The sequence below is a fragment of the Stenella coeruleoalba genome (genome assembly GCF_951394435.1).
Source record: "Stenella coeruleoalba genome assembly, chromosome: 1".
Lineage (NCBI taxonomy): Eukaryota > Metazoa > Chordata > Mammalia > Artiodactyla > Delphinidae > Stenella > Stenella coeruleoalba.
In genome coordinates this window covers 158,766,332-158,791,574 of record NC_137169.1, presented here as the reverse complement: position 1 = coordinate 158,791,574, position 25,243 = coordinate 158,766,332, and the positions used below count along the sequence as shown (strand labels likewise).

At 54.4% G+C, this 25,243-nt stretch overlaps 1 protein-coding gene and 1 pseudogene across 2 annotated transcripts in view; both read right to left on the bottom strand.

Annotated features, from left to right (window-relative positions):
- The window catches only part of LOC307177185 (uncharacterized protein), a gene marked incomplete at its 5' end in the record, with an annotated part of 38,697 nt that extends 23,319 nt beyond the window's left edge, over positions 1–15,378 (bottom strand). The window contains 2 exons of the mRNA XM_079904085.1: positions 15,018–15,125; positions 15,274–15,378. Coding sequence (XP_079760211.1) covers positions 15,018–15,125; positions 15,274–15,378 — 213 coding nt within the window. The remainder of the gene's footprint in view (positions 1–15,017; positions 15,126–15,273) is intronic.
- Positions 15,379–22,024: 6,646 nt separating this feature from the next.
- LOC307177126 (serine/arginine-rich splicing factor 3-like) lies at positions 22,025–22,848 on the bottom strand (annotated as a pseudogene). The gene has a single exon. The product of its transcript is annotated as a serine/arginine-rich splicing factor 3-like (transcript).
- Positions 22,849–25,243: the final 2,395 nt, after the last annotated feature.

Genomic DNA, 25,243 nt, shown 5'->3' with positions numbered 1-25,243 from the left:
CCACATCCTGCAGAGTGGCTAGACCCGTGAGCCATGGCTGCTGAGCCTGCACGTCCGGAGCCTGTACTCCGCAATGGGAGAGGCCACCATAGTGAGAGGCCCGTGTACCACAAAAAAAAAAAAAAAAAAAAAAAGCGTGAGTCAAAGTATTAAATAAATACATTTGATGTGGTTAAAAACAGGGGTTGGGGGTTAATCTCGGTTTGGGGGAGATCTGGGCAACCTTCAGTCTGGTGTTGATGTCCCACCACCCTCAAAACAAAGAGAGGCCCAGGAGCTGGCCCGGCACACGTCTGCGCACTACAGGTCATCTAGTGATGCTACGTAAAGTCAAAGATCCACCTCATGTCAGGGATTTGTTAACACTAGAAAAAAACCAAAGGAGTAATTTGGGATTCACATCAGGAAGTGATGATGACAACCTAGACTGGACACCAGCTCTTCTCTGATGAATACCTTAGTACACTACTTCCCTAAGTTCACAACACTTGCCATCTCCAGGATATCTGTATTTATGTATTTAAGAGGGATAAAAATATTGTTGTGATGAAACCGATCTATGTCTTGTCTGAGGTGGAGGTTACAAGAATGCATGCGTGCATACGCGTGACCACACATGCACAGTGAATAAAGTCTGTAGATTATGCTGATGTCCATTTTCTGGTTTTGCTATTACGGTTATGTGCGACGTCACCATTGGAGAAAGTTGGGTAAACTACACAGGACCCCTCTGTACTATATTATATGAAATTAATCTGTATGTGTATATATAAAATTCTGCCTCCAGACTGCCTTTAGACTTGAGCTACAACATCAACTCTTCCCTGGGTCTGCCTCTCTTGGCCTGTCCTGCATATTTCAGACTGGCCAGCCTGAAGTCGTGTGACTCAGCTGCTTAAATTAATCTCATATACACAGACATCACTGGGTCTGTTTCTCTGGAGAACCCTACGATAGATTTTATACTAATATACTACTGTAATATATACATACATATAATCTGAAACAATACAGAAGAAACTGATACATGCTTGCTTCTCGCAGGAAGAACAGGACGGAGAGGGGGGAGCACGACCCTTACGTACCAAACAGCCTTTTGTGCTGCTGCCAGCCCGGCCGCCCCAGGTCCAAGCAGATATAATGGTGTGTGGCCCAGGCAGTGGCTACACAGCTAAGGATTTTAAGGCACAATGCAGCGAGATGCCAGGGCCACAGTCACACATGTGGAACATTCTAAAGCCAAGAGCGGTCACAGGATTCTGCGCATGGGCCCCCGAGGGCACTCTGGAGGCCGTCGCAGACCCTCAGGTCCCACGTGAGGAGACAGCCTGCTAGAACACAGCAGGCGGCCCTCCTCCCAGATCTCGCCTGGGTCAGCCTCCCCGGCACCCGGCCTCCTCTGCACAGCACTGGGCAGGCTCACAGAGGGAAGAGCGGCCCAAACCCAAAGGTCACACCAAACCCCACGGGAGAAGAGTAAACCAAGGTGATGAGGGGAGAGGGGAGGGGTCCCTCGGGAAGCTGGCCACTCAGGATTTCCAGCCTCTTCCACAGGAAGCCAGCTCACGAAGCACCAAGACCTGTCCTGGGTCACACTCAGAGGACTTGACCCCTGACCCCACAGCCCCGCTTCCCAAGCCTCCTCGATGCTGACAATGCTGACGCAGATCAGCATGGAGGAATGGGGGACTGCACGGCTGGGGGGCTGTTGGGAACTCAGAACTGGCCCACCCCGAGGCCCTGCGCCAGCAGGCGCCACACTCACTGGATGGTCTCATTGATTTCGTGAGCGGCATCGTGGGGTTTAAACATCCTGAAAGACAACGGGACAGGTTTCAGAGCTGTCCCTCCCCGCTCAGGTGACGGGGGCGACCAGGGGAGGCGGGTGCTGCAGCCCCCGGGACTCCCCGACACGCGGGACCTACCAGAGAGCTCCACCTACAGCGCTGGGGCCCTGTCCTGCCACGTGGGACACGCTGGCTCCGGGAGCGCCTGTTCCTGCAGCGCCCTGCCGCCCAGCGGGCTGCGGGGAAGGGACCGGGACGGACTTGAAGCCTCCGACCCTCCTGCCCCAGGACCTCCCCCGGGTGCTCCTGCAGCCTGGAAGCCACAGGTCTGCCTCTGAGTCCCTGAACCGCCGCAGGCCTCGGTCTCCATCTGTAAAATGGGGAAACACCACTCGTGCAACCACCATGAGCGGGCAAGCAGCGTTCCTCCCTCCCGCCCACGGCGGCACTCTCCGGGCCTCACTGCACCCGCGGGCTGGCCTCGCCGCTTTCCCCGAGGAGCACGTCGGGGGTTGCTCTGGCCTTTCGCCGGGGTCTTGGCGGCCAGCTAACCCAAGACCCCGCAGAAACCAAGTGAGGACAACGCATCGTGTGGACAGTCTGTAACTCTAGACTGCACCTCCGCCCCGCCGGTGAAGGTTCCTATCGCGGTGAGGAGGGGCCTCGAAGAGGATGCACAGCGAGAGGAGGGCCCCCGAAGAGCACGGGCTGAAGCTGGAGGTGAGATGGTCAGGCCCAGAGCTGCCAGCCCTGCCCCAGGACAGCAACTGCCCCTCTCAGACCAGGCCACCATTTCCACGCTTCACAGTGGAGGACGGCAACGCAGGCAGAGCCCCTACGGGCCAGGGCACGGATGCCCGGAAGGTCCCAGGACAGGGGCCCCCACGGCGCAGCGGTCCTAACAGGTCAAACAACTCCAGAAACACCCTTTGTGTCCTAAGCCTCATCTTTGCAACAGCAGCCCTACTGAGCTATAATTCACACAGAATGGGCCCCCGCTTCAAGTATACACTTCAGTGGGTTTTAATACATTCAGAGCTGGGCAACCATCCCCTCTATCTAGTTCCAGAACATCCCATCACCCCATTAGCAGACGCGCCCCAATCCCCTCCCCAACCCCTGACAACACTAGTCCATTCTCTGTTTCTGTGGATTTGCCCGTTCTGGACGTTTGTAAATAGAATTACGGTATGTGACCTTTTGCCCAGAATCTTATTTTTTAAGGAAAAGGAAAAAAACAATCTTCTATCGTTCTTAATAATATCCTCCAACTTACCAAGGACGGAGCAGTAAATATCCATTGAACTCATATTACTTAGACAAGGCCGGGGCGGGAGATGGAGCATGTGCCGTCCATTCGGTCCAGCACAGGACAGCCCTGCAGACCAGTGGTTCCCGACACGGGGGAACCGACCCGCAGCTTCAGCACCACTGCTGACCCAGAAACCCTGGGGAAGAACCACTGATGGGAACAATCGGCCCCAAGGCCTCCTGGCAAATGGCAGAAAACAGTGAGGACAGCTGGGTTTGGAAAACAGTCTGGCAGCTCCTCAAAGGTTAAACAGTTAGCAAATGACCCAGCAATTCCTCTCCTGGGTGTCTGCCCAAGAGAAATGAGAATATTCGTCCACACAAAACCCTGAACGTTGGGCTTCCCTGGTGGGGCAGTGGCTATGAATCCGTCTACCAGTGCAGGGGACACAGGTTCGAGCCCTGGTCCAGGAAGATCCCACATGCCGCGGAGCAATGAAGCCCGTGCGCCACAACTACAGAGCCCGCGTGCTGCAACTACTGAAGCCCGCGTGCCTAGAGCCTGTGCTCCGCAACAAGAGAAGCCACTGCAACGAGAAGCCCGCACACTGCAACAAAGACTAGAGCCCACTCACCACAACTAGAGAAAGCCCGCGCATAGCAACGAAGACCCAAGGCAGCCAGAAAAAAAAAACACACCCAAAACCCGAACATTAGTGTTCACAGAGGCGTGATTCACAACCGCCAAAAGGTGGAAACCACCTAAATGTCCATCAACAGATGAACGGATAAACAAATGTGTCCCTCCACACACAGAAATATTATCCATCCACGAAAAAGAGTGAAGCACTGACACTCGCTACAACGTGGATGGACCCTGAGAACACAATGCTCAGTGAGAGAAGCCAGACGGAGGACACACAGTGTGTGTGATTCCACTGATGGGAAACGTCCAGAACAGGCAAGTGCACAGAGACAGAGAGTGGGTTCCTGGTTGTCAGAGGCTGGGGAGGGGGACAGGAGGGATGCTAATGGGGATGGGGTTTCCTCTCGGGGTGATGGAACGTTCTAAAATTGGTAGTAGTGACGACTACACTCAATGAATACACTACAAAGCAGGGAACGGCACGCTTTAGGTGGATGAGGTGAAGAGTGTGGGAATTACACCTCAAAACAGCTATCAACAACAGCAACAGGGACTTCCCTGGCGGTCCAGTGGTTAGGACTCTGTGCTTTCACTGCCGAGGGTCCAGGTTCAATCCCTGGTTGGGGAACTAAGATCCCACGAGCTGCACGGCGTGGCAAAAAACAAACAAAAAACCACAACACAATCTATAGGAGGAAATGTGAGGCAGTGTTAAAAGCACCTCCACCTCAGTAGGAAAATACCGAGCATCTAAGACACTCATGTGGCCGACGGACTCTGTTCCTGGTCCACAACATTCAGTGATTCCAGACAGACAGCCCTGGCAGCCCTGAATTCCCTGGGCTCCTGTACCCACTGAAAGCAGAGAAGACGCCACACTTCCCGCAGGGTCTGCTCAGAGACAAAAGCACACAGCACAGTGTACAAGGCACTGAGGTAGCCACAGGATGAGGAGGAGGGTCTAGAACTTTCCACCAATGCTCTCCCGCATCACACTCCTCCTGAGGGGAGCCGGCCCCCGTGCACTGAGGAGCCTCAGCAGCCCTGCGGGGCCCACGTGCAGAGGAGCCACGGGTGGGGCCTCCTGGAAGCCAGGCATCCCGCCCGGTCCAGCCTTCGGATGGGGCAGCCACGGCTGAAGCCCCTACTGCAGCCTCCTGAGGGACCCTCGGCCAGAATCCCCTGGCCTGCCTGCTCTGAATCCTGGCCCTCAGAAACCACGGGAGGTTATCAGTGTGCGTTGTCTCAAGCTGCTAAATTCATGTCTGCGTTTAGGCCGATACCTTACACCCTGTGAGCACGGCCCGTAAGAACAAGTCTTAGAGCCACGGGAGGACGTGACAGTACCCAGAAGAGTCTCATTCCGGTCACCACTGTGGAGTTACAAAACAGCGTGCGCGCTCTGAAAGGACCCTGTGAGCATGCGCATGTGCCTGAGCGTGCGCCGCGTGGCAGTCCCGTGCCAGCTCGGACTGCGCTCCCTCCCTCGGCCCCCTCAGGAGGCTGGACGTGCCCCAGAGACGCTCCTCCTGCAGGGGCGGCAGGGACCCTCATGGCACGTGGGCCGCAGCCCTGGCCGAGCCACCGCATCTCAGGCCGCATCACACAGACCTGGGAAGACAGGGGCCTGGAATGTGGTCTCATCCGTGATGAGAAGAACTCAAGCTTTCCCAAGCTTTAAAACCAGACCAAAAGGAAGGAAACAGTTTACGATGTGCCTCCTACAGTCTCAGGATGCTGCTTTAGGAACTGGCCAGCTTCCAGCGACCATCCTGAGTCGTATGATTTAAGATGCCCTGATCACCATCAATGATTCAGAAGCTCTCACAGCTTCTCGGCTGTGGCCTCTTCTTCTGCTTCACAGGCCTTCAGAACAGAGCGACACCAGAAGCTGACCCAGAAACGTCCGACTGAGAACAGCCCTGAGGAAGCCCGTGCTTAGGAGCACCCACACCTCCTCCTCTGGGGGAGCCCTGGAACTCCGGAGTTTGAGGCCAGCCCTGGTCTCGCTGCACAGGATGCCCGGCCTCCCAGTCCCAGCCACAGCCCCGGCCCGCTGCTGGCTGCTTGCTGAGTCACTGACTAACCCAGGCTCTTCTCACTGACAGCCTCAGAGCCTCCGCAGGAAGCCACGCAGAGGCTTAGCGGAATGCTGCTCATCACAGAGCCAGCGGCCTTACTCCGGGGTCCTGGGAAAACAGCTGCAATAAGCACAACCATTCCCACCTGAAAAAGCACGCTGTGCACAAGCCGGGGGCTGTCATCAGGCCTGAGCCGCCACTAAGCCCGTCCCGTCTGCTCCCCGCCCCTGCCCAGCTCAGGTGAGGGCGGGAGCCGCCCACGGGGCTGGGGAGCCTGGCTGTCCCACTCGGCAGGCCCCTGCCTCGTCCTTGACTGTGAGGACAGGTGTGGGAACAGGAACTCCACCCGGACTCCCGCAGGTCTGGCTCTGCCCCTGCTCGTCCCCGCAGGCCCTGCGCCCGGTGTGAGGAGCCTGGACAGGAGGCCTCCTGGGTGCTCGCTGCCAGGGCACAGCCCACCCCTGAGCACGCAGGCTGGTTCACGGTGACAGGGGCACGACATCTGGAGACATCGTCCCTGGAGGACCCGGCGAGAGGCAGGGGGCAGAGACTAGGGAGGAGATAAGACGTGGACTCCGTCCTCCTCTTCCCACTTGCAGCAGGAAGACGCCGGGACCCAGGGGGCCTCCGAGGCAGGGGCATCACACCAGGACGAGCATCAGAATCCCTGGTCAGAATGCAGTTCTGGGGCCCACCCGCAAAGTTTCAGAATCAGCAGGTCTGGACCCCAGGAACCCGCATTCCTAACCAGTTCCGGCTGGTGGGGAGGCTGCTGGCCCAGGGCCCTGCTCAGAGAACCACCGGCCTGAAGCAAGCAGGGACTCTTGCTCTATCACCGTCTGCTGAGGGCACGAGTGTCCAGCAGGTGCTGAGGGGTAGCACCCTGGGACTCTGCCCGTGGTCCCCACTCCCCAGCAGGCTGCAGGGGGCACTGCCTGTGGGCTGGGGGTCGCTGCCTTCTTCCCCGAGGCTCTGCACACCTCCGGAGCCCTGGGGTGGGGGCCAAGGCAAGTGGGACAGAGCGGCCAGGGTGGGATGCACGCACTACTTCCCAAAGTGGAGAAGCACAGCGGGAGGAGTCAAAGGCAGGGGAGGTGGAACACGGTGGGTGGTCCGCCGGCTGTCTCTCTGCCTCTCCCAGTGGCCAGGCTTTGAGAGCAGAGATCTGGCTGGAGGAGTGGAAAATCCACAGAAGTCTCTCCGTCTGGGAGGCAAGCCAAGTGGGTGAGCAGAGGGCCCCGAGGCCCAGCAAAGGCGCTCAGCCTCACCTCTCAGCCTGCGGCCCCGCTGGGGAGCATCTCTCAGCCTGCAGCCCCGCTGGGGAGCAGCCACTCACCAGGGAGAGGGAGCATGGGGTGAAGGGGGAGGGGGAGGGTCAGCACCTGCGGTGGGCCTGAGTACTCAAGAAGTGAACAGGTTTTCACTTGAAAATGAGTGCATTTCACACAGGGGTGGGGGTGGCAGATAGACTGGCTGTGGAGCATCACACGGGTCTCGTCCACAGTCAGCCCCGGACGTCCGCAGGCCCCCAGCAAGGGGGTGTTGCCTGGTCCCAGGACCGTACCTGAGGACAAGGCAGGCCAAGGATGGGAACCACCTGGTAAAGCGATGCAAAGGAGAGAACCAGGAAGGAGGCTCTCCTCCCACCGCGCACCCGGCCCGCTCCCCACAGGGCCAGGCTGACAAACCAGGCTGGTCTCGGGACTGAGCCGCGTCGCAAAACCCTGCCCGCGAGACCGGCACTGCAATAACAGTCAACATGGGAAAACAGGAAGGGGCTGCTGGGACCGCATGAGGCCAAAGTCCAGCTGGAGGAGGAAGAGAGAAGAGGGAGCGGGCCCGTGGCTCCCGGGCCACAGACACGGTGGACCCGCGGCCCTGACCAGGGTGTGCAGGACCCACTGTGCACACAGGGGCCCCGATGACCAGGGTCCAAGGAAGGAGCCGCCACGAGGGAGAGGGGTCTAGAGCCTCACTGTGCCCACAGCGGCCCCTGGCCACCTGGACGAGGGGCAATGGTGCGCGCTGGTGCCACTCCAGTGAGCACAAGATGCACGCGGATTTCTAAGACAGGGTGCGCGCGCACACACAAAGTAAAACTGCCCTTCAGTAATTCTTTAAATGGCACGTTGAAAACGTCGTGTCTGGGCTATACTCGGTTATGTATAATGCTATGAAAACGTACCTCGCCTCCTCCTTCTGACTCGTCACCTGGCTCCCACGAGGGCATGCGTGTGGCTCGTGTGCCCCCTCACCTACCGCTCCACCTGCGGGAGCGTTTCCAGACCTGACCCTGAGCCTGAGCTCCACGCCTGGGTCCGCAGCTCACGGAAGCCAGTCTGCACAGAGCCAGGACCGGCTGGGACGTCCTGCTGTCCGGGCAGCCGTCCTTCTGCAGGACGGGCGTGGATGTGTCCACAGGAGGACGGGGCACCACGGGGGCTCCAGGGGTGACAAGACCATTTCAGTTGCTTCAATCCAAACTAGCCCACCTGTAACAGGCCGCCCAGCCACCCAAGGAGCCGCTGCAAGTGCTGAGTGCCTGATGCCGGGCGTGTGCGTGGAGGGGCCGTCGTGGAGTGACCCCGGTGGGATGGGGGAACGCGACGACCAAAAGTTCACCACCAGAACTTTTCTCGCCCTCACCAAAGAAAATGCTTTACTGCCACAGAGCAGTCCGGCCTGAGGCCGAGGCCGTGACTGCAAGGGAGGGAAAGCCCAGGGATGGAGGAAGCCCTTCCGAGGGGGCACAGCTGGAGAGGGACTCGCCCGCGCTACCCGAGCGACAAGCGGCAGCACGGCCTCCACCCAGCGGTCTCAAAGGCCAAGGCGAGCCGCGCCCCCAGCCTTCCAACTGTCTCCCACTCCAGCAAGGGATCCTGTTAGCACCGTATCAGTGCCACTGGCGTCACCTCACCCCAGGACCAAGCCAAACGAACGCCTCTCCAGGGGCCTCAAGACCCCACGACCTGGGCCACGCACACGGGAGCATCACTCAGCTATGCAAAGGGGTGAAGCCCTGACACTCACAACAATGTGGACAGACCCTGAGAACACGATGCTCAGTGAGAGAAGCCAGACACAGAAGGACACACAGTGTGTGATTCCATTGATGGGAAACGTCCAGAACAGGCAGATCCACAAACACAGAGTGTCAGGGGCTAGAGCAGGGGACTGCCGGCCCTTTGCGCTGATGGAATGTTCTGGAATTAGAGGTGAAGGCTGCACAGCTCTGTGAATATAGTAAAAGCCATTAAATTGTACACTTCATATGTGTGAGTTCTGTGGTGTGAGAATGCTATCTCGACAAAGCTGTTATTTAAAAAGACACAAAACCCACAAGACCCAGCGCGGCTCCTCCTCCCCTTCTCCCGCCCCTTCACCTGGTGTCTGTCCCAGACCAGGTGTGGGCCCAGTGTGTCCTGCGGCCCCAGCACCTGCTGAGTGGGAGCCTCACTCAGCCTGCAGGGTGAGCACAGAGCAGACGCCAGGGAGCCACCTGCACACCAGGGGAAACGTGAGCCACCACCACCACGGGACGTGCAAATCCTTCCCTAGATCTCCCTGCCCCAAGCCCCATGACTCCCGCCATCCCAGTGGGCACCACCCCGTGGTGGTCCCTTCCCCCCTCCCCCCCCCCCGACCCCCGGGCACACAGCCTGCAGAGACCCCTTCCCCACCCAGGAAAAGACGCGTCAGGTTTTTAAAGGACCAGCGTTCTCAGAGGTAACCTCTCTCACACACCGGCTGCCCGTACACCTGTTGTGAGTCTGATGCGCTTTCCCGACATCGGCCGCGCACCCCATGACTAACTAAGGGGATTCAAACGGAAGCCCCTCAGAGATGAGGAGGCATCGTCATCCAAGGTCAATACTCAGTGAAGCACACAGCCTCCGAACTCCCAACTGCAGCTCACGGGAACCTGTGACTCGGCAGCCCTGCCAGGCGCCCTGGACAGGAAGAGGGCCCGGTCTGAAACAGGGGTGCCGAGGAACAGAGCCCCGGGCTAGGCACCGCGACAGTGGCCGTGGGTGGGGAGAGAGAGTCTGGGAAGGAACAAGAAAGGCGGGCGGTGAGGGAGGTAGTACAGAGCCATGCATGAGCTGCGGATGACCGTGGACAGGCACCCGGCATGTCCTCTGTTAATACCCTTGGGACTGCTCGACGCCACGGGCATGGCAGGAGACCCGGCTGGTGGGAACGGCAGGGACAGCTTGAGGGGACAGAGAAGATGCCTCCAGGCAGCACCCTGAGTGGGAGGAAGGAAACAGGACTGTCATCCCACAGCCAGGGAGAGAAGGCGCACGTACTGGGGAAGAGTGCCAGGACCACGAGAGGAGGACATGGCAGAAAGAAAGAGGGAGGAGAGGGGCTTCCTGGGAGACGTGCGCCGGGCCCGGGACCCAGGGATGCGCAGACACAGCCAGTCCCACCCTACAGCTCCCCGAATCCAAAAAGGACACCAAACACTCTGTATCTTGACTGTATCAATGCCAATAAAATCATTACATCAGTGCGTAGCTTTGTAAGATGCCACCATCAGGAGAAACTGAGTAAAGAGAACGTGGGATGTGTCAGACCTATTTCTGACGGCTGTGCAAGAATCTACGATAATCTCAAAATAAAAAGTTTAATTTAATTAAGGAAAAAAGGACACAGCTCCTAGAAGAAGGCTGGGGGCGGGTCCCCTGCAGCTCCCAGCAGCCTCCTGCCTAGTGAATATCCAAAGGGCCGGCTGGCTGCCTCTGTCTCCTCCCACCAGGAACAGAGCATACAGGCGGCATTTGGATGTTAGGGACCAAAGTATGAAAGCTAACAGCCACATGCATACGGAATACCAGGCTTTTCCCGGTGATCCCTTCCTCTTTAAAGAGGCTACTTCACCCACGGAAAGTCCTCAAAGGGTTAACCTGCCTTCCATCTGAGCTCAGATTAGGCAGGACTCACACCAGCAGAGGTCAGATCAGAAAATGTTTTCTGAGTCAGGGGGAGGGATGGCTCACTCAGCCGCCCACTTCAGCTACTACCCACTGTGGAGTGAAGGGCGTGACTGCTCAGCGGGTATTCATCAGAGACTCATGGGCTCTCAGGAGGAAGCCAGAAGCAGGCGGGGACACTCACGCTGGGGCCACTCCACGCCCACAGCCTCAGTGAGTCACGGAGGGGAAGGACCACTGCACGCCCTCGCTGGCTCCTGCCCTGCCATCAGGCAGCCAAAGATACCACCTGCTTCCTCCTGAGCTGAGACCCGGTTTTCCCACCAAAAGGACCATCCTGCTTTAGAAATGCCACCGTGAGCTATAAGTAGATATCTGGGAACTCTCAGTCACAGAAGGAACAAAACTCATCCTGCACCCCGCCCTCCTTTTTGTCAATTGCGCAAAAGCCCATCTTGGAGGCTGGACATTTCCGCGTACAGGCGGTTGTGGCTGTTTGCACTTCCTCTTGCGGGTGCCCCCTCCTCAGAGAAGCCACGCATACCTCCCCCAGGGCAAATCTGGCAGCCCCACTCTCTGGGACCTCAGCTGATCCCATATACGGGGCACTACACCTCAGCTGAACTTCTGTGTTTATAGATCACCTACCGTCCTCAGTTCATAAGTTTTGAGAATAAGAATACTGTCACCCACAGAATGGGAGAAAATATTTGCAAACGAATCAACGGACAAAGGATTAATCTCCAAAATATATAAACACATCACGCAACTCAATACAAAAGAAACAAACAACCCAATCCAAAATGGGCAGAAGACCTAAATAACCATTTCTCTAAAGACATACAGATGGCCAAGAAGCACGTGAAAATCTGCTCAACGTCACCAATTATTAGAGAAATGCAAATCAAAACTACAATGAGTTATCACCTCACACCAGTTAGAAGGGGCATCATCAGAAAATCTACAAACAACAAATGCTGGTGAGGGCGTGGAGAAAAGGAACCCTCTTGCACTGCTGGTGGGAATGTAAACTGATACAGCCACTATGGAGAACAGTATGGAGGTTCTTTAAAAAACCAAAAATAGAATTACCATATGATCCAGCAATCCCACTACTGGGCATATACCCAGAGAAAACCATAATTCAAAAAGACACACGCACCCCAATGTTCACTGCAGCACTATTTACAATAGCCAGGTCATGGAAGCAACCTAAATGCCCATCGACAGACGAATAGAAAAAGAAGTGGTGGTACATATACACAATGGAATATTACTCAGCCATAAAAAGGAACGAAATTGAGTCATTTGTTGAGACGTGGATGCATCTAGAGACTGTCATACAGAGTGAAGTAAGTCAGAAAGAGAAAAACAAATATCATACGTTAATGCATGTATGTGGAACTTAGAAAAATGGTACAGATGAACCGGTTTGCAGGGCAGAAGTTGAGACACAGATGTAGAGAACAAACGTATGGACACCAAGTGGGGAAAGCCACGGGGGTGGGGTGGGGTGGGGATGGTGGTGTGCTGAACTGGGCGAGTCGGATTGACATGTATACACTGATGTGTATAAAACTGATCACTAATAAGAATGTGCTGTATAAAAAAATAAATTAAATTAAATTCAAAAATCAAAAAAAAAATACTGTCTACTGTCCTCCGCGCCCCCTGGAACACTCACTCTAAATATCCAGGAGGTGCTTGCAGAATGAATGAATCAATGAACAAACAAGCTCACTCATTTCAAACGTGCGGTCACACGAGTAATCTGACCTTCTAAGAAGTTAAGCTTCTGGAAGGAGCCCATTTTCTTAACGTATTCAGCATCGAGTCATCACAAAATATGAATTCTTATAAAGTAATGCCCCCTCAATTCCCATGAGAAAGCAAAATTCCTCAGCAGGGAAATGGGAGGGTAGCAGACATTACCCGCAAAGCTTTGAGAAGGCTGCGGCTCGCTGAGCACTTCACTAGGGCCCCTGACCGCCTGCCTGGTAGTAGGACAGACACACCAGGAACGGCTGCTGACCGGCAGAAAGAGCGCCCGGCCAGGCAGGCAGCACACCCCGCACCCTGCCAAGCGAGGTCCGGCCAGCAAGGGAAAGACGCTCTCTCCACTTCAGCACCGCCCACCACTAGAAAGCCAGGTCCTGCCAGGGCCTGGACACACAAAGCCTTCCTTACAAGGGAGGCTCTGCCTCGAATAAAAGACAGAGACGGGGACAACGTGACCATCTCCAGATGAACTTTCAACTTCGTTTCAAGTGCCTGGGTGCTGGGTCACAGTGCATTTCTAAACTCTTCCAATACTCAAAAATACCAATTTCTAAGATGCAGAAGGGTTGTTAAACATACACTTAGCACAGATCCCAGTCCCACTCCTGAGCATTTTCTCAAGTGAGGTAAAAACCCAAGTTCACATGGAAACCTGCCCTGGGATGTTTACAGCAGCTTTATTCCTGATCCCCTCAAAACTGGAAACATCCCACAAGTCCTGCCACCCGCAGGCAAATGGACAAACGGAACATGGAATACAACACAGCCAGAAAAAGGAGTGGCTTCTCATACCCGCAACAACAGGGATGACGGACTTCCCTGGTGGTCCAGTGGCTAAGACTTTGTGCTCCCAATGCAGGGGGCCCGGGGTCCATCCCTGCTCAGGGAACTAGATCCCGCACGCTGCAACGAAAACATACTGCACGCGCCAATGAAGATCCCATGTGCCGCAACTAAGACCCAGCACAGCCAAGTAAATAACTAACTAAATCAATGTTTAAAACAACAACAACAAAAAACAAACGCGGGATGAATCTCGCATAGGTTTTGCTGAGCTAAAGCAGCCAGAATCAAAAAGCTACATGCTGTTGTTCCGTTTATCTGGCTTTCTGGAAAAGCCAAAACCTTAGGGACAGAGAGGAGATTAGAGGCCAAGAAGCTAGAGGCGCGCTGGCGCCAAAGGGCAGCAAATGGCATGACAGGATTGCTCTGCCGCCTGACGGCGATCATCTGTCAAAACTCCTACAGCTGTGCACTACAAGTGCACAGAACTATGCTTCACGGCTACTAAGGATAAACAAATGATTACATTTTGAAAAATGCGCCGGCCAGCCAACCCGTGCATGACAAGTGCAGTAAGAGGGGCGGGGAGGCGAGGCAAGTGCATCAGCTGGACTTCTGAAGGTTCTCCCCACTTTCAGTTTCCCTCCCCTGGGATGTCTCCCCGCCCTGCCCACTGCTCAGGCCGCCCACCAGGGCCACCCGGAGTTACCCAACCGGAAAAGCCAGAGCCCAGGCTCAGCCGCGCCTCCGGGCACAGGAAGGGCAAAAAATAGAAAGCGCCAGTGCGCGGTGGCGGGCTGGAAACCCTCGGACCTCAGATAACTGCGGAGAACCGGGGCCCGGGAGTCAACATCGGCTCCCAGGCGGTCCCAGCGTCCCGACCCCGACCCCGGCCGCGACACACTTTCCACACACTGACACACACGGAGCCCGCGCGAAGGCCGGGTCGCCTGGAGGATGGTCCCCCGCAAGCCGAGCGCACGAAAGGGCGCCCCAAAGGCGCCGGCCCAAGGCACCCGCTGCGCTTTCCCTCCGGAAGGTGGGCTGGCGGGGCCCAAGCGTAAACCCTGAGACAAGGAACACGCGCACCACGCCGCCACGGGGGACGGGAGGCCGGGCGCCCACCTAGCCGGACACCCTGCATTTCTGGAATCACCGGACGCCTGTGTACATTTCCGTCTGGCCTGTCATTTTCCAAAGGTCACTCCAGGTCAGGGGACAGAACGCCTCCTCTCCAAGTGTCCTGCCAGCCCACCCACTCAAGATCAGAGGGATAAAATGCGTAACTAAAACAAAACAAAATAGAAACACAGAAAAAACTGGAGAGAGGGAGAAAAGGGTGACCTGAAAAAAAAAAAAACTAAGCACGTTGACAGCGCTAAGAATAAACTACCAGGAAAATGAAACCCTACATGTCAGATCCTAAAGTACAGAAGGGCAAGCCCGCCGGCAGTCCAGGCCCGGGGGCACCGGGGTCCCCAGCCCTGCAGAGCCAACCGCAGACCGGCTCAGGCGCTCCTCGGAAGCGCGGGGTCCCCGCGGCCGCGTCTGTGCCCCCCGGCCGGCGCCGGCTCCCCTCTGCCCACCCTGCGCGCGGGGGCTGGAAACTACCGCGGAAGAAACACAGCGGGGCGGGAAGGGGGGCTCCAAAGAGGGTCTGGCGACTCGAGTCGCTCCGTTTCTCGGTGGGCTCAACGTGCGCCGTGGGGGAAGAGGGGCGGGGGTCCGGGAGGAGGGGACGGGCGGCACTTACGTAGACCGGCAGCGGCCACGGGCAGACGGCGGGCTCGGTCCCCAAGAGCGACTCCAGCCTCAGCTCCAGCTTCTCCCTCACGTCTTCGCGCGCGGCCCCCGCACCGCGCTAGTCTGGCGATTGGGGGAGGGGCGCGGCGCCGCCGGCGGGGGTGGGGCAGACGGGCAGGCGGGAGGCTGAAGGGAGGGGCCTGGCCTGGGCCTCAGCTGCCGCCTCCGCGCTCCCGTCCGGCCCCAGGCTCCCTCTTTGTGCTCACAGGCCCGGGGCCCCCAGCGCTGCTGCGAACTCGGGCCGGCGTGAGGCGAGCACAATGAGCCGGGGGCCAGACTGAAACACTCCCGGCGCGCGCGGCCCGCCTCATGGACTCGCACGCTCTCACGCACGCACGCTACCACGCACGCACGCACGTCCGCACGCACGTCCGCACGTCATCGGCTGCCCCTGGCCACACCCACCGGCCCGAAGTGGGGACCCGGGAAAACCTCTCAGGGCAAGCGGTGGCGGGTTCGACTCCCGATCTCGACGTGTGACACAACTCCCCCCCCGCCCCCCAATAATAAGACTATAATTCCTATTAAATATAACAGGTGGAATCCCGGCTTCTGTTCACAAAAATGCCGTGTATTTAGCCTATGCTAGGCACCAGACCGCGGACGCTCAGTACTGGCAAAAAAGGAAATGCCCTGCCCTCATAGCACTGCCATTTTAATTGGAATAGTAGTGACAATGGTCAAGGGAGAAAATAAAGTGTCATCATCGCCACGGGGATGGTTAATCTCATGTGCGCACTGCGTGGGGCCTCGGCAACCACAAACATTATTCCAGATGTGGCCAGGAAGGTATTTTTCAGAAGAGATTAACACTGAAATGGGTCCACTTTGCGTAAAGGAGATTGTCAATGCCGCGGCGTGGGTGGGCCTCGTCCATCAGTTGAAGGACTGGAGAGAAAAATGAGGTGCCCTAGAAAGAGGGAAGTGTTCCTCCAATGGACTTGGGACATCAGCTCTTCCCTGTGTCTCCAGCCCAGAGTCCTGCCCTGACTTGCCTGCCTCACGGTCACATGAGTCAACTCCTTAAAACGAAACTATATATGTAAAAATATTGAATATATACAAGCCTATTAATTTGTATATGTGTGTATACACATATATATATGTATACACATGTTTATATGTGCATGCATTTGTAGTATATGTGTAAGTACTATATACAGTGTACATACAAGCCTATATATTTGTGTGTATGTATTGTATACATGTATGTATGTGTATATATATATAGTATACATATTATAAAGGTGAACATGCTGTATATATTGATATATGGGTGTGTATATGTACAGTATATGTACACCGTATGTATGTATGTATACAGTGTATATTTATATATCGGTGTGTATATATGCTGCATACCTGTATGTGTATATGTTGTATAGGTATTATATGTATGTATATGCTATATATATATATACACACACTTGCGTATGTATTTATATGTGTATGTACATGCACATATTTACAAATAGGTGTGTATGTGTGTGTATACATTGTATATATGTATCATATATGTTATGTGTATGTATATATACGACGAATTTATATATGCAGTACATATATATTTTTATTCTACATGCTTTTATATGTAGGTGTATATGTGTGTCTATATGTATGTACGTGTATGTATTGCATATATTATGTGTATGTATGTATACTGTATATATACACACCTAAATATCTTTGTATGTGTGTATATATGTATGATATAGACGTACCTAGGTGTGTATGTTGCATATGTTATACGTATGTGTACATACTGTATATATACAAACTGTGCATTTCATATGTGTGTATGTATAGTGTACATGTATGTCTGTTGTATATATTATGTGTATATGTGTGTATACATACTGTATACATACAAACTATGCATTATATATATGTGTGTATACATGTATTTGCGTATTGTATATATTATATGTGTATATGTCTGTATGCGTACTGTATATATACACAGCTGTATATTTTTGTATGCGTGTACATATGTACGTGTGTGTGTATATACACACATCCCCTATGGATTCTGTTTGTCTGGAGAACCCTCACTGATACGGACACTTATGACAATCGAGCACCTGCTCTTTGCCAGCCAGGGAACCAAACGCTTGTCCTTTCTGTGTCTCCCTTAAGTGTCACAGGTCCCGGGAGGGAAGGTGATGCCGCTCCTACCAGTTGAGGTGCCTCAGAGTCAGAGAGGTGCACAGGGCGGGGGGCTGGAGCCTGGTGGAGCCCAGGTGGAGTTCTAGCAGCAGTACAGCCTAGCAGTCCCACTTCCCCCGGTGCCTCTCACAAAGACGCCAAGGGAGAGACGGGGTCTGAAGGAGGGGATGAGGAAGCTTCCGTGGGTCTGCAAGCCCATACCAAGGCTGACTCGTCAAGGGTGTTAGAGGTCAGGACTCTGGTTACCCTGGGGATGGGGTTACACAGAGCCATTCCCATTCTGAAAAAGTATCCATTCTGCTCTTGTTTGTATGTTTACCCCCCTCCCCCAAATCTTTTAAAAACAGATTCTCTTGGTTGCTGGGAGCACACACGGGGAAGTTGTGTGTGAGGGGGTGTGATCCAGGGGACAGGGAAGCCCCCCACTCGTACGGCCAGGAGTGGCTCAGCTTTGTGAGCTAAGGATGGCCCGCGAGGTCCCAGAGAGAAGGGTCCCTGCTTCGTCCCTGCTCCGTGCACGCCATTCCCAGCCTGAGAAGTCCAGAGGCCCGCCCCCCGCACACACACACCAGGGAGGAGAGCCAGTCACCCTGGCTCCCAGGCTCCGGCTCCAAGGCTCCCGGCACTAGGAGCTATTTTCAGCTTTCATGCCCTAGGACAAGGCCAGAGCTAGTGTCTCCGGAAACTCTCTGTCTGTCTCTCGCCCGCCCGCCATCCCTCCCTCCCTCCCCCGCCTCTTCCCCTCCCGCTCCAGCTGTCCTGCCCTCCACCCTGCATTTCTACACAGGATGGCTCACAGACAGCTGCTCCCCGTGCCCACCCGCCACCATTCGATGGATGTCAAAGCAAGCCCTGGGGACTTCCCTGGAGGTCCAGCGATTAAGACTCTGAGCTTCCACTGCAAGGGGTGAGGGTTCGATCCCTGGTCAGGGAAATAAGATCCCACATGCCGCCCGGCACGGCCAAAGAAATAAATGAATAAAAAATAAAGTTATAGTGATGAAACAGCCCTAGTGGTGCAAGGATGGGACGTATAGCTCTATGGTAGAGAATAAAGGTCCAGAAACAGATAGATGAGAACTTGATATGACAGAAAGTGGGGAAATTAAGGAGTTTTCAATAAATGGCATTAGGACAATTGCATATCCATGTGGGAAAAAGTAAATCAGAAAAAAAGAAAAAAAGCAAGCCCTGGTCAGGTGTGACCTTGGGCCCAGGGCCATTGGCACACCTTGTCGTGTGGGATGTTCTTCCTTAGACTCCTCCCTCCCTCCTGTGTCACTGTCACTTCCTCCAGAACCTTCCTGGACTCCCCTACACAAGCCCGGGGTGTGCCCTCACCCACCCACCCTGGATCACCGGAATTCCAATCCTGGCCCACCCTTCCTCGCCAGGTAAAGAACTGTGCCTGGTCAATAAGACCGTAGAGGTCCTTGGCCATTGCTATTGCAGTTGGAATTGTTACTGTGTTTACACAGGGTGACCAACACCCGCCCCCAGTTTGCCCAGGACCGCTCAGGTTTGAGCGCTGGAACTGTGGGGAAACCCTCATTTCTGGGGAACCCCAGAAGGCTGGCCAGCCTATTTAGGATGGATCTTTCACTTGATATCCCAACCCCCGAGAGCCAGAAAGGGAATCTCCCCCCTCCTTCCATGGTAACCTTCATTCATTCATCCACTCATCCCTTTATTCAACTCCTTTATTCAGCAAGTATTTATGAAGCATCTACTACATAGCAGACACTCTTCTAGGTGCTGGGGACAGTAAACTGAGGTGGTGTGATTTATTACATGGGGATGATGTCTCGGAGACCACTGCAGGGCATGGGAGGTGGGAGAGGGAAGGGGCAGTTCTAAACGCAGGCTCTGACGGGATTGGGGCAGACCTTGCCCTAAGCCAGGCTGGTTGCTTCAACACAGCTGTCCTCACCCAGGGCCATCCTGCTTCCGCCTCACCCAGTTCTTCGGTGATGTCTGGGGAAAATCTGTGGTTGTCACAACTGGGGGGGAGGGGCCCCTGGAATCAAATGGGTGGGGACAGGGATGCTGCTGAACCCCACACAGTGCCCAGCAGGGGCCCCCAGCAGAGAATGACCCGCCCCAAATAACCCCAGTGCCATGGGGGAGACCCTGCACTAATATTATTCAGACCCACTGGTGCCCCTAGATTCCTGCACAGCCAGGGACTCTAACCGGGTCACCTCTGTATCCCGAGGTGACCTAGAGTGGAGCAGCCAGGAGGGCTGAGTATCAGGGATGAGATGACAAATCTCTGTGCCCACTCTCCCCGCCGCACCCCAGGGTCGATGGCCTCTATCTCCTCCCTGTGCAGGTAGCTTTTCCCTGAGCCATTTCTTCTTGTCAAGGTCCCTGTCGCAGGTTGGGTTCCCCGAAGACGACATTGAGAGCAAGGATTGGAGTGCAGGTGGTTGACGTGAGACGTGCAGAGAACAGATACAGCTGCCATAGGGTCCCGCAATTCCACTCCTGGGCATAGATCTGGAGAAAACTCTAATTCAAAAATATACATACACCCCTGGGATTTCCCTGGTGGTCTAGTGGTTAAGACTCTGTGCTTCCAGTGCAGGGAGCATGGGTTCCATCTCTGGCCAGGGAACTAAGATCCCACATGCTGTGTGACAAAAAAATAAAGAAAGAAAGAGAGAAAGAAAGAAAGAAAAAGAAAGAAAGAAAAGATACATGCACCCCAATGTTCATTGCATCACTATTTATAATAGGCAAGATGTGGAAGCTACCTAAATGTCCACTGATGGATGAATGGATAAAGAAGATGTGGTACGTATATACAATGGAATATCTTCAGCCATAAAAAGAATGAAATAATGCTATTTGCAGCAACGTCGTGGATGGACCTAGAGATTATCATACTAAGTGAAGTAAGTCAGAAGAGAAAGACACATATATGATCTCTCTTATATGTGAAATCTAAAATATGACACAAATGAACTTGTCTACGAAACAAAAACAGACTCACAGACATAGAGAACAGACTTGTGGTCGCCAAGGGGGAGAAAGAGTGAGGGAGGGTTGGATTGGGAGTTTGGGGTTAGCAGACGCAAACTATTAAATATAGGATGGATAAGCTACAAGGCCCTACTGTCTAGCACAGGGAACTATATTCAATATCCTGTGATAAGCCATAATGGAAAAGAAAAAGAGTTTTATTTATAGGTTCCATCCCTGAGCTGGCCCATCCCCTCCCATGGTTCTAAGTGCAGCCCGAGGCTGCAGACTTCCCACCATGGTCTTCAGCTCCAGAGCAAGCCACCTGCAAACCAGCCACATCTTCCCAGGGGCTGGCAACTCTCCTTTGCTACTGATTCCAAGACACATCCAGATAGCACAAATGTGACCATGAAAACAAACTCAGGCATGTTCAAATCAGGGAAATAACATTCTTATCTCTGTTTAGTAGTTGCTTAATTTTAGAATAGCTTAGAGTTACAAAGAAGTTGCAAAGATCTGTACAGAGTGTACAGAGTGCTGTGGACCCCCCGACCCAGTACCCCTATTTCCAACACGTTAGTACTTTAGTACGTTAGTACGACATGCTTATCCAACTAAGGAACCGAGATGGATACGTTATTATTAACTAAAGTCCACACTTCATTAGAATTTCTCTAGCTTTCCCCTAACATCCTTTTTCTGTCCCAGTCTCCTCTGGGCTGTGACATTTCTCAGACGTCCCTGGGTTTTGATACCTTGAAAGTTTTGAGGAGGACTGGTCAGGTATTTTGTCCCTCAATTTGTTTTGTCTGTTGGTTTTCTGATGTTTTTCTTATGGTTGGGCTGGAGTTATGGGGTTTGGGGCGGAAGATCCAAACACAGATAAAAATGTCATTCTCCTCAGGTCAATCATCAAGGATACACACCATCAAGGATACACACATCAAGGATACACACCATCAACGGGGCTTGTGACAAACAATTTTACCCTTGATCACCTGGCCAGTATAGTCTTTTTTTTTTTTTTTTTTTTTGCTGCGTTGGGTCTTCGTTGCTGCACACGGGCTTTCTCTAGTTGCGGCGAGCAGGGGCTCCTCTTTGTTGCGGGCACGTGCTTCTCATTACAGTGGCTTCTTTTGTTTCGGAGCACGGGCTCTAGATGTGTTGGCTTCTGTAGTTGTGGCATGGGGGCTCAGTAGTTGTGGCTCCCAGGATCTAGAGCGCAGGCTCAATAGTTGTGGCCCACGGCTTAGTTGATCTGCGGCACATGGGATCTTCCCGGACCAGGGCTCGAACCAGTGTCTGCTGCATTGGCAGGTGGATCCTTTTTTTTTTTTCCTTTGTTCCTTTTGGAACCAAAACTTTAATCCCAAGGATTCTCACAAAACATATTACAAATGACAGCATGAAAAAAAATATTGCACAGTAACTCAAAGTTCAGCTCTACAATATACTCTTAATCTGGCAGGACACTGGTACCTTGATAATCTCAACTTCCTAAAAACATTACAAAGAGCTATGTATTCATGTACAGCAATCACAGAGGGGACTTATGACCTAACTCAAAGGTAAACTAACTTCCTTGAAAATTCTTAGATTCTAAACTCACTGGACAACCTCTTGTCCAGTGTGAAGACTAGTGGAATTCTTAAACCTCTAACCTAGGGTAAGGGTGCGGCTTTCATTTCTACCTGCTGGCTTGTGTTCACAACACGTTTTAAAGACTGCTTGCTTAACTACAGCTGCATACCATATCCCAGCTACAGAAAGTCTTTTCAATGTTTGCCAGTGTTGCTTCCATAATAATAAACATCACACTTTAGGTGGGCAGGAGTTAGAGTTTTATTATCAGTCTAGGCAAGACCAAAAATTCAAAGCAAATTCAATTTTGCTTAAGAGAACATTGTAAAGAAACAATTCTTCATATTACATGCCTCATATGACCCATTTCAAACCATAGAGAATGACACCTTTATGTGTCACTGTCCCAAGAGACAAACAAATGTGAACAGCTAAAACATTTAAAAAGTGCATCAAGCTTCGGAAGTCTCAAACGAAACCTGAATTTTCTGTACATACTCCTGTCAAATGAAGTTATTTCCTGTGCACCACTCCTCTTGCAAAGTGGTCTGCTATTTCCTTTCATTTGACCTGGATCGGCTAGGAGACCTAGAGAAAGATCGGGAGGGCTTGCGATTTCTCTCCTGGGACAGTGATCTCTCTCTTCTCCTATATCTACTAAAGGGACCTGCTCCGGCTGCGGGAGAAGCTTCTCCGTCTTGGAGATCTGTGGTGAGGGGGAGGACTCCTCCTCCGATAATCATCTCGAGGGCGACGACCCCAAGAAGGAGGCGGCCACGATTTCGACTTCTCCTTTCCCCATTCGACAGGTCCACTCTTACTCGGCAGCCACAGAGCGTTCTCCCGTCTAGTTCTCAGACAGCATCCGCTGCATCTCGGGGATCTTCATTTTCAACAAGAGCGAAGCCGGGAGGGTTTTTAGCAACCCACACACTTCGCAGTGGTCCATAATATCCTAAAGCTCGTTCGAATTCAGTCTTGTTACCACTGTTTCCAAGATTCCTTACATAAACGTTACAGTCCAACGGACAGGAATCCCGATGCAAGACCCTCCTGGCTCCTGGGTTTCATGGGCCACAGGCTGATCCCGGGCCTCTAGAATCTCGCAGCTGAATCGGCTCGCACAAGCTGTCCTGTGGGGATGCTTTTCCCCCTATGTGTCCAGCCCGGGGCCCTGCTGTCTAGGCCCGACCTCCAGGGTGACAGGGTGAACCCCAGGTCCCAGGAGCAAACACTCAGAGCCCTGGTGACCAGACTCAGGGGGCTGGGGCGGCAGCTGGACATGTGTGGCCACCCTGGTGGTGTTTGGCCCCATCTGCAGTTCCAGTTCCAGCTGAGAAAGAGTCTCGCTGTGTTATTTTCTCCTGGTTGTGTAAGGATCCCCGGTGTCATTTGACAGAAATGTAGATGGTGTGTTCTTTCTCTCCTTTCTCCCTGCTTCCTCTCGACCCTCTCACCCTCCCTCTCCCTCTCTCCCTTCCTCTCTCTCTTCCCTCTCCCTCTTTCCTCTGCGTCTCTCTTTCTCTCTCTCCCTCCTCCCTCTCCCCCTCCCTCTCCCCCTCCCCGTCCCTCTCCCCGTCCCTCTCCCAACTCCCTCTCCACCTCCGTCTCCCCCTCGCTCTCCCCCATCCCTCTCCCTCTCCCCTCCTCCTCCCTCTCCCCCGTCTCTCTCCCGCCTCCCCCCTCCCTCTTCCCGCCTCCCCCATCCCTCTTCCCTCTCCCTCTCTCCCTTCCTCTCTCCCTGTCCCTGTTTCCCTGTTCCGCACGCTCTCTCTCTACCTCTTTCCCTCTAGAGGGAAAGAGAGCAGGAGAGGGAGGGGGGGAGAGGGAGAGAGGGATAGAGGGAGGGAGCGAAAGACGTCTCTCCCTCCCTCCCTCTCTCCCTCCCTCCCTCTCTCCCTCCCTCCCTCTCTCCCTCCCTCCCTCTCTCCCTCCCTCCATCCCTCTCTCCCTCCCTCCCTCTATCCCCCTCTCCTCCCTCTCCCTCTCTCCCTCTCCCTCCCTCTCTCCCTCTCCCTCCCTCCTTCTCCTCCCTCTCCCTCTCCCTCCCTCTCTCCCTCTCCCTCCCTCCTTCTCCTCCCTCTCCCTCTCCCTCCAACTCTCCCGCTGCCTCCGTCTCTCCATCTCCCTCACTCCCTCCCAGAGAGGGAGAGATGGAAAGGCAGAGACAAGGGAGAGGGAGAGAGGGAGAGGGAGAGATGGAGGGAGAGGGAGAGGAAGGGAGAGGAAGAGAGGGAGAGAGATATGGAGAGGAGGGGGGGAGAGGGAGAAGGAAAGAGGTCTCTTCCTCCCCCCCCCCTCCTCCTTATCTCCCTCTCCCTCCGTCTCTCCCTGTCCCTGTTTCCCTGTTCCGCTTTCCCTCTCCCTCTCCCTCCACCTCCTTCCCTCTCCAGAGAGGAAGGAGGTGGAGGGAGAGGGAGAGAGAGCAGGAGAGAGGCAGGGAGAGGGAGAGAGAGGGGGGAAAGGGAGAGAGGGATAGAGGGAGGGAGCGAAGACGTCTCTCCCTCTCTCCCTCTACACCTCTCTCCCTCCCTCTCTCTACACCTCTCTCCCTCCCTCTCTCCTTCTCCTCCCTCTCCCTCTCCCACCAACTCTCCCTCTCCCTCCATGTCTCCATCTCCCTCACTCCTTCCCAGATAGGGAGAGATGGAGGGAGAGGCAGAGATAAGGGAGAGGGAGAGAGGGAGAGGGAGAGATGGAGGGAGAGGGAGAGAGGAAGAGAGAGAGGGACAGAGGGAGAGAGAGATAAGAGAGGGAGAGAGAGAGGGAGAGCGGGAGAGGGAAAATGGTCTCTTCTTCCCTCCCCCTCCCTCTCTCCTCCGTCTCTCCCTCTCCTTCCCTCACCCTTTCCCTTCCTCTCTCCCTCTCCCTCCCTCTGTCACTCCCTCTCCCTCCATCTCTCCCTCGCCCTCACTCCCTCTCACAGAGGGAGAGATGGAGGGAGAGGCAGAGACAAGGGAGAGGGAGAGAGGGAGAGGGAGACTGCAACAGGGAAACAGGGACAGGGAGAGAGAGAGGGAGAGGGAGAGAGGGAGAGAAGGAGAGAGGGAGAGGGAGGGAGGAAGAGACCTCTTTCCCTCTCCCTCTCTCCCTCTCTCTCTCCCTCTCTCCCTTTCTCTCTCACTCTCACTCTCCCTCCCTCTCCCTCTCTCTCTCCCTCTCTCCCTTTCTCTCTCCCTCCCTCTCCCTCCCCCTCTCTCCCTCTGCCTTACCTCTGCCTCTCTGGAAGGGAGTGAGGGAGATGGAGAGACGGAGGGAGAGGGAGAGTTGGAGCGAGAGGGAGAGGGAGGAGAAGGAGGGAGGGGGAGGGAGAGGGAGAGAGGGAGGGAGGGAGGGAGGGAGAAACGTCTTTCGCTCCCTCCCTCTATCAGTCTCCCCTCTCCACCCTCTCTCTCCCTCTCCCCCTCCCTCTCCATCTCTCTCTCCCTCTCCCCCCTCCCTCTCCATCTCTCTCTCCCTCTC